We start from the raw sequence: 8,867 nt of genomic DNA, 5'->3' as shown, positions 1-8,867 counted from the left end.
AGTGTGTCTGTGGGCAGGAGCGGGCAGCCAGGGGAGGTCGCAGGGAGGCGCATCGCCTCCACTTGGCGGAGCCCCCCAACGCCGCCCTCGGTGCGCGTGGCCGCTCGCGGGCCCTGTCACCAGGGGGCGCCCGTGGAGCTAGGCGGGAGCGAGCGCGCCACGTGGCGGGGAGACGCGCGGGGCACGGCGGCGTCGCGGCGAGGCGTCGGGGCGTCGGGGTGGTGAGCTGGTTGCAGCACCCTGCAGGGTCACGTTCAGAGGGCGCCGAGTGGGGCCGGGTGGGCGAGGAGTGGGGGAGTGGTGGGCTAAGGGTGCCGAGCGTGGCCCGGAGCCTCCCCCGCGGGTGGATGCAGCATGTTACCCTGGCCGCGGAGCACGGGCAAGGAGGCAGCGGAGGAGCAGGCCGGCGGTGACCAGGCGGAGGCTTGCGGCTCCAGCGAGGAAGCCCGGAGGGAGCTCGGAAAACCCCCACAGGACAGGTGAGGGCTTGGCCGGGGCCTCTCGGGGACTTCTGACTGGGAGCCTCAGAGGCCTTTGTCTGGCTCATGTAAGATTAAGAAAATTGCGCGGTCCGGATTCTGCCGGAGAAGGGAAATTTCATTGGGACAATGCATCCTGGCCCTGCCCTCGGCTCAGGGGATTCTTTGGAAGGGGACTGCAGGTTGGGAGGCCCTGAGTGGAGGTGTCCTTCTCTCCTCAGGCTGCAGCCCACAGCTCTCAGGCCTGCTGGGCCCCGGAGGCGACAGCTTCTGCCCCGATACCGGCCCAGCCCCGCTGAGCCGTCCCCAGGAACTCCAGGTAGGCCGAACCTTACTGCCTTTAGCCTGTAGACCTCCTCCCTGCCTCCCAGCCATCCTAATCTGTTCAAGCCCCACCCCTCCGCCCCCAGTCCCGATTTCTTCCCAGGTGCCTTCCTCAGGGATGCCACTGTTCTCGCCCTGGGACCCCAGCTATGGTGCTAAAGCAAGACCTCAGCAGGTGTGGGTGAGCTGTGGGGATCTCTGGCTCTGGCTCAGGGTGGCAAGGATGTCTCAGGAAGACACTGAGGCTCAGTGATCCCTCCTGCCCTCCACAGGCCCCTGGCTGCGGGTCAGGCGTGACCTTCGCAGGCCGGACACTGTGTCACCCCTCCTTCTGGCCCGTGTATGAGGCCTGGGGCAGGGGCCACAGGTACCAGGCCCCCATCCTGGGGCATCAGAATGGACCGCAGGCACCCAGGGATTTAGGTACCTCTGCTCAGGACATGTGATGCCCACACATCCCTGGGGCATGGGCAGGAGGCCCCAAGATGCCACTGTCACAGGTCCCTCTTCTCCCCACAGGGTTCCCAGTGATGTGCCCTGAAGATGTCTTTTTCTTGGACCCTCTGCTACCCCCTGGGCAGCGAGTTCCCCTGTACCTGTCTGAGGTTCCTCCGCAGGTAAAAGTGACTGCCTTCCACTATCCACAGGCTTGTGGGGGCAGGGCACCTGGGAGGCAACACTTCTCCTCTCTCCTCAGGCCATGAAGCTACAGCTCCCACCTCCCATCATGTCCCCAGCAGTCCGCCCCTCCCAGCCCAGCGGCTACTGCATGACCCAGCTCAGTGGGCCCGAGCTGATCGCCATCACGGGCCTGCTGCTGATGAGCCAGGGGGAGCCCCGACCTGGCGGCTCTGCTGCTCCTCCAAGTCCTGCTGGCCCTATGGAGCCCACCTCTGACCACCAGAGCTCCTCTGGAAGCGCTGATCCATCTCTGCCTACGACCCCAGATACCCACTGTCCATAGCACACCTGGGGTAGAGTGCCCCCCCTTTTGTTAATAATAAAACTTGGTTTGCAAAAAGACTCCTGGTGGCAGGTGACAGAGTGCGACAGGGAGGCAGAGCCAGAATCTCTTCCTTTCCCACTGGGTTGGCTGCCTTCCTCTGACATTCTTGGCATTCACTGGGTATCCCCTACTGTGGGGCAGGGACTCCACTGACCTAAGAAGGCTAGGAAAACAGGGCCCCTTCAACGTGTGGGCTGGAACTGACCCTTTGGGAAGCCAGGCTGGGAGAAGAGAGTGTGGGCCCATGATCGGCGCTGAGAGCAGCAGATTGGAGAGGGGCACACCACTTTCAAGGTACACCAATGGTGAGATTCCCTCGTGCTCCCACACCTCTGAAGGCTCAGGATTCAGCCGTGGGGCTCGGCGGGGCTGGCTGGGCAGTTCTTAGGCTCAGAGAAGACACATAAAGTTGCCACAGGGGTGTGTGGGGTCCCAGCCTGGCTTCCTCCAGATAGGAGTCTTCATCTGTGGCATTGAGAGTCAGCCAGAGATTGATTCCGTGGGAACACTGCAGGGACACAGGATCAGGGCTTCAGCTGAGAAAGCCTGGGTGAGCTTTTGAGGGGAACAGGAAGGAGGAGAAGAAGGAGCCTCTAGGATTTTTGCCTGAAAAAAATCCAACTTCAGTAATAAAGCAGATTTGGCAGATAAAAATTAGTAAGAGTTTAAAATATTTAAAACAACTTAATTGAAAAGCCTGATATAAAAGAACACTTTTAAGATTTTTCAGGGCATAATACCAAAATTTGTAATAACGAATGCAATGTATTTTAAAAATGCAGTTGTGCAGGGTCTATACAATCCTTTTTTTTTGGTACTGGGGAATCAAACTGACGACCTCATGCTTGCCAGGCCAGCGCTTATACATTTTTTTCACAGTCATATGGAACACGATATACATTTTACCACAAACTTAGCTTAATGCAAGTAAATAAGTCAACAATAAAAAAACCAGAAAAACAATGCATTTGGAAAAGCATACTCCTAAATAATCTCTGAGTTAAAACTATGAAATCTTTAGTGCATACATACCAAGATGTTCGAGAACTACTTCAGGGGCTGGAGATTTAGCTCAGTGGCATAAGCACCTGCCTTGGAAGCAGGCAGTCGTGAGTTCGATCCCCGGTACCGATAAAAACGAAAAAGACAAAAAAAAAAAAAAAAAAAAAAAAAAAAAAAAAAAAAAACCAACTTCAAATTGTACTTAGGCTAAGTTTATACTTTCAAATGGATTTATTGGAAGACAACAAGACAGGGCCAGGGATACAGCTCAGCGGCATTAGAACCTGCCTGGCAAATGGTAAGGTCCTGAGTTCAATTTCTGGTACAAAAAAAAAAAAAAAAGAGTTTCATCAGGCTGACTTGCTCAAATCTGGGCTGTTTCTTTCGGTGTCTTAACAAAATGGAAAAAATCCAACTTGGCTAGGATTAGTGGTGCATGCCTGTAATGTCAGCACTCTGAGGTGAGAGGATCCCAAATTCAAGCCCAGCCTGGGGAACTTAATGACTTAGACTGTGTCTCAGAATAAAAAGGGCTCAGTGCAAGGCCCCTGGGTTCAATCTCCAGTGCCACAAAAGTAAATCCAATTTGTAGGGGCACCTCTGGAGGGGTTTCTTGAGTCACAGCCAGAAGGGGCAGAGCAGCACTGTGGGCTAAGACATGTGAGCCAGAAAGACCTTTGGCCACTGTAGGAGAGATTAGAAGGGACAGGAAGGGTAATAGTAACCTTGCCCTGACTCCCCTGACTTCTTACCCTGCCCAGCGCCCAAGTCTCTTCAGTGGCAGGTGCCGCTAGAACTTGATGTGGGTGTCACTGCGTGGGAGTTGTATGCTGGGTGTTTGGCCTGCACCTTCAGAGGGGAGACCAGGTCCAGCTTGATGTAGCTGGCACTGCTGTCTGGTGCTGTGGGCTGGCTATGTCTATTGCCACCGAGTCTGTAGCAGAACACTGGATGCAGAGAAATCCCTGGCAGACTCGGTCCCCTGAGAGCCTGGGTCCATAGAGGGCATGTATTCAGGCCCCCCTCCCCTCCCATCCTGGTTATGGGGAGTGGCACTAGCTGAAGGATTGTCCATGGATCACTACTCTGGGACCCTGCTGCACTCCATATGCTCAAAGTCACCCATAGGCGCCCATGGGGATGCAGCCCCCTCACTCTGATCCAACCCTCCAGGATACAAAGCGGCTGCCTCCAGTCTTGCCAAGGTCTTGCTTGCTCCATGCTCTTCCCCAAGTCTCCTGGTTGGGCCATGGAGGCCTGGGTCTCAGAAGACTTGGGGACTGGGGATCTAGAGGCGCTCAACACAGGATTCCCAAGCAGGCCACAGGTACTGCTGTCCCCCAGTACTGTGGTGGCCAGGATGGTCTTGCGGCCACTGCGGCATCAGGTGCCTGCAGCCATAGCTGCTCTCTGGGCCCAACGGGCGCTGAGCGGCCGAGTTCCAGGAAAGAATCCACGTGCCACAGTGGCACGCACTGAGCAGGGACAGGTGCAGGACTGGCAGTGGCGACAGCTGGCTGTCCCCTGAGCCCCTGCTCCTAGGCTTCTGTAGGAGGCTCAACACCCCTGACCCCAGCACAGATGGTAGCCACTGCTGCCCAGACCTCAGGTCCGACCTAGGCCTTTGGGCTGAAGCGTCAGGGGCCATATGTCCTGAAACTGAGAAAGGATTCAGGGCTTGGGCTTCTCATGAGCACTGGGACTGGAGACAACAGGTTGGATCACCGGAGGCTCCAGAACCAGAGAGAGTACAGCCACCGTCCTGGGAACCGCACAAGCGCAAACTCCTAAAGTGTAAACTATCCGGGATCTGGGAGAGGGCCAGGTCCACGACCCGCCCTCCACATCCGTACTCTTCCTGCGGCTGAGGTGCGCACGTTCTGCGGGGAGGGGCCGCTCTACGAGGCCCGCAGCTCCGCCTTTCTGCCGTTGGGCGTAAAGATCGGGTGGCGCTGGTGTGCGTCCGCGTGCTTACAGATGTGCACGCTCCGGCTAGGCTCATGTTGTGTTAAAGGCAGCAGCCGCCAGGCGAGGAACTTTTTGCTCGTGGCCGTCGGGGCACTTTGGGTCGGCGCGCGTTACCAAGAAGCTGCAGAGGGCCGCCTTCTGGGCAGACTGTGCAAGTGCGAGGCCAGTTAATGACAACAGAATCCGCCAATGTGGCACTGGCAATTGGAGGGCAACCAACCAGGTCACCCTTACAGCAGACACTACGGCTACAGCCAGCTCACGCTTATAGGCATCGGTCGCCTGTGTACTACCACCCCGCCCAGGGATATTTGTGGCGTTCCTTTGGATCTCCCAGGAGCCAGGGCTGTTGGGCAGTGGGCTCATTTCTGAGCCTCAGCGCAGTTTCTCCACGGTGGGAGTGTGGGAGCTGCCTGCCTTGGGATAGGGAAACTGGCTCGGTCCCTGTGCACAGACCCTACTCACCAACATCCCAGTCAAGTTGGCCACTGAAGGTCCCATGGAGCAAGACTTGGCCACCTCCTTCACTACACCCCCCTCACACTACCACGGCCCCATGAGGCCACCTTGGACCCACCAAAGGTGTGGATCAGGGACTTCCTTGGTGAAGGTCTGCCCCTTGCCTTGAGAGGTTTGGATGGGGTGGGACTGACATGTTTGCACCTCAGTTCTGATCCCAGGACTGCTGGCACAGTTGCATGTGTGTGGTGCAGGTGGAGTCGACCAGTGCACACTCCCAGGCACGCCCCAGTTGACACGTAGGTAGTGGGACCTTAGAGGACTTCACCAGACCTTGAGATCTCATCCCCCAGCAAGCAAAATTCCTGCAGGGAGAAGCTGAGATCTGGAGAAGCAGCCAAGTTGTGGCCCCAGTTAAACAGGACGTTGGGTCGGGGCTTCCTCCCAAGGGTGACAGCTCTAATTGGAGACTGAAGCAGGGAGCCTGGTTCCTTTCCTCACACTAGCCCAAGTGCAGCATGAGCAGGGAAGGGCAGGACTTCCTGAGGAAGGGCCCAGTTCATGACCTGGAATCTTGGTGAAGCCAGCATGCTGTGTGAGCCAGAATCCTTGGACAGTTTTCTTTCTCCCTTCAGTTAGGGTAGTACTGGGGATTGAAACCAGAGTTTTGTTTTTTTGTGTGTCTTTTTGGGACAGACTTCTCAATTTACAGTTCAGGCCGGCCTTGAGCTCACTTTGAAGGCCAGTTTGGTCTCAAACTTGTAACCATCCTCTAGTCTAAGCCTCTAGAGTGCTGGGATTTCACGTGTGTGCTACCACACCTGGTTGAAACCAGGGCCTTTTGCACTGAGCTACCTTCCAGCATTTCAGTTTTGAGATAGGGTCTCAAAAGTTGGGGCATTGTCCATGCTTAACTTGTGACCCTCCCGACTCAGCTTCCCAGAGTGCTGGGATTATAGATGTTACATTTTCAAAGGCCACATTGAGCCAGATTGAGAGGACCAGCAAGCATCACAAGGCTGGGTGTCTGGCTTGGACCTCAGAGCTTGTTCCAGCCAGAAGCACCACCATCCTCAGGCTCAGGGGTGCAGGGGCAGCTGGCAGAGGTGGATGCTGGTCGAGGAGAGCAGGTTTGCCGTGGTTCCTGAAACAGTCACCACACAGCACTGAATTCACGGTTTTAGGTACTTCTTTCCTTTCCCAGCCTTGCTGCCACCTCAGGGGGCAGAACATGTGCGGAGCCCATCTGTGCTCCTAGCCGGAAGCTTTATTTCCCCGGCTTGATTGGCAGTAACTCAAGGAGGGTCTCTTCACCGCTTTTCCTCCCTGTCTCCCTCAACCAGGTCATTTGGCAACATGTGTTCTTGGGAAATCGTAGCTGCTGTCACAGACAGCTCTGCAACCCCATGGCATTGAGCCCTGGGGTGCTAGGTGAAGATGAAAGCAGGAAGCGGCAGCAGTCTGTGTGCCTGGGGTGTGGACAAGGGGCAGTGGGGGCGGGGGCGATGGTAGCGGTGGTAATCAGTGCCAGGTGACTGGGCCTGCTGGGTGCTGAGAAGAGCTTGGAGTCAAACTGGCTTACATCAGTTGCCATAGCAACAAGAGTGCCCTTGGCCTTACCCAGACAAAATTTATTATTGTCTGTAGCCCTGGTAACTGGAGTGGCTCCCCAGAGACAGGAAACACAAAACCTCAGCTCTGGTAGGTGCGCCCCTCCTACCCTGAGGTGCCACATTTGCAAACCACCCACCCTTGTCAGGTGTAGGGCACATTCCACATCCCCTAGGACTCTTGGGACCAGGGGACAATTCCACCAGGAGGCCATGCTCTGCAATGTGAGGCCTTGTTTCTCTGTGGAGACCTAAGCACAAACCCAGAGATTTAGTCCCATGTTCTCCAGAACGTGGTCACAGTGCTGGCCAGGGGCTCGTGTCAAGGGGAGGACATGGCCAGACGTGTGGTGAGTGGGGTGCATCACTCACTCTGGCTGCGTGCCGTGAGCCTGCAAGTGTGTGCCCTCAGTCAGGCTGCACTGGAAGGGACGTGGCCTCGGCAGCTGGACATTTCCAACCAGGCTGGAAAATTTTCCATCCTTTGCCACTGGCCTGAAGAGGAGGCTGGATGGTGGGCAGCTGCAGCCCTGGTCTCAGCCCCAGCCCAGAGAACTCTTGGTTTTTCTGCCTTGGGCTGAGGTTAACTGCCAGTGCAACTCCTCTAGCTGGTTATGCAGCCCCAGCCAGAGGCCACAGTGGAAGGAGGGACTGGAGGGGAAGCACACTGGAAGCCCTGGCAGCCAGCGGCTAGCAAGGGATTCCAGCAACACAGCATGGGTGTGACTGAAACACAGGCCTGCAGGCCTTTCAGCTCCTGGCCCTTTAAACCTCAGGCGGGGAGCAAGGAAAAGGAGAAGGGAGCCAGGGAACAGTAAAACCCAGACTGGCTTCCCTCCTTGCCAGGCCCTGGGCACAAAGAAAGGGAAGTAGAAATAGGGAGGACATGTGGGTGGGGTGGGCAGGCCTGTGATCCCAGCACTCTGGAGGCTGACACAGGAGACTGCCACAAGTTTAAGGCCACGCAGCCAGAGTGCCTACGTAAAGACTCTGTCTCAAAAAAACAAAAATAAAAACCACGGGCCAGGGATTTAGCTCAGCAGCATAAATGCCTGCCTGGCAGCTTAAGGTCATGAGTTCAATCCCGGTACCGGAAAAAGGGAAAAAAAAAAGCACACACATGTAAAAACAAAGCAGGGTGGGTGTGTGGCCCATTGCTATAATCCCAGCACTGGGGAGGCTAAGGCAAGAGCATCATTGCAAGTATGAAACCAGCATGGGCTACAAAGTGAGCCCAAGTCATACACACACATTGAGACCGTCTCAAAAAGACCAAAAAAAAAAAAAAAAAAAAAAAAAAAAAGACAACAACAAGGACAGAGTGATAGCCAAGGGTAGTAGAGAAAAATTCTGACAGGAGGGGCAGAGAACATGGAAAACCCTGGGAGCAAAAGACAGGGCTCACCTGAGATCTCACAGGGAGAAGGGAAAGGGGGAGAAGCTGGGCAAGTAAGCAGCCAGACAAGTGGTCTTTCCAGAAAACTGTAAAGCACATCAACGGGTGGGCCCAAGCCTGATTTCTCTGCTGTTCTCTGTGAAGCCCTGAGAAATCCCAATGAGCAGCTGAAGGACTCAGAGTTCCTGAGCCATGGTGGTGGGGAAGGAACCTTCCCAGCCCCGGGCAAACTGCACCTATTCCCCCAACTCCTGTCCTGTTACCACACAAATAACCCAGATGTCCAGCTGTTGATACAACAGCTGCTGGGGCAATGTCTGGGGGGCTAGTTTACCCTTGGGGTCCATGCCCATCTCCATGGCACCTGGCTCCTCTAACCCACCCTGGTGGGAACCCCCGACCCTGTATCTCCTGAACTTCAACTCCTGCAGGGGTCCCTGTTCCAATACACTCCTTCCCATCATCAAGGCGGACCCTGGCTCTGACGGGGGCTGGCTCTGGCTGGCAGTAAGCGAGTCCCCTTGTCATCAGCCCAGACAGGCCAGGCGGTTGGCACCTGGGCAACACTCAGCCCTGTTCACTGACCCTTGGCCCCAGAGCTGCCCAAAGCAATACAAGAGCCA

The 8,867-nt window shown here is 55.9% G+C and overlaps 1 protein-coding gene across 2 annotated transcripts; it reads left to right on the top strand.

Moving 5' to 3' along the window:
* Positions 1-124: 124 nt before the first annotated feature.
* Positions 125-1,826, top strand: Sap25 (Sin3A associated protein 25). Of its 2 annotated transcripts, none has more exons than XM_013152652.3 (6): positions 125-479; positions 701-798; positions 890-978; positions 1,076-1,226; positions 1,323-1,420; positions 1,501-1,826. In XM_013152652.3, the coding sequence occupies exons 1-6, from the start codon at positions 355-357 to the stop codon at positions 1,765-1,767; spliced, it is 828 nt and encodes a 275-aa protein (XP_013008106.2). In that variant the 5' UTR covers positions 125-354; the 3' UTR covers positions 1,768-1,826. The 2 variants fall into 2 exon arrangements, with proteins under 2 accessions (XP_013008106.2, XP_003470199.3); XM_003470151.5 differs by having other exon boundaries at positions 890-984.
* Positions 1,827-8,867: the final 7,041 nt, after the last annotated feature.

The sequence above is a fragment of the Cavia porcellus genome, unplaced genomic scaffold (assembly GCF_034190915.1).
Source record: "Cavia porcellus strain 051 isolate PalLab524CR breed Dunkin Hartley unplaced genomic scaffold, mCavPor4.1 scaffold_23, whole genome shotgun sequence".
NCBI classification, from domain to species: domain Eukaryota; kingdom Metazoa; phylum Chordata; class Mammalia; order Rodentia; family Caviidae; genus Cavia; species Cavia porcellus.
Note: the sequence above shows the minus strand (reverse complement) of the source record. Positions and strands in the feature narration are given on the sequence as shown.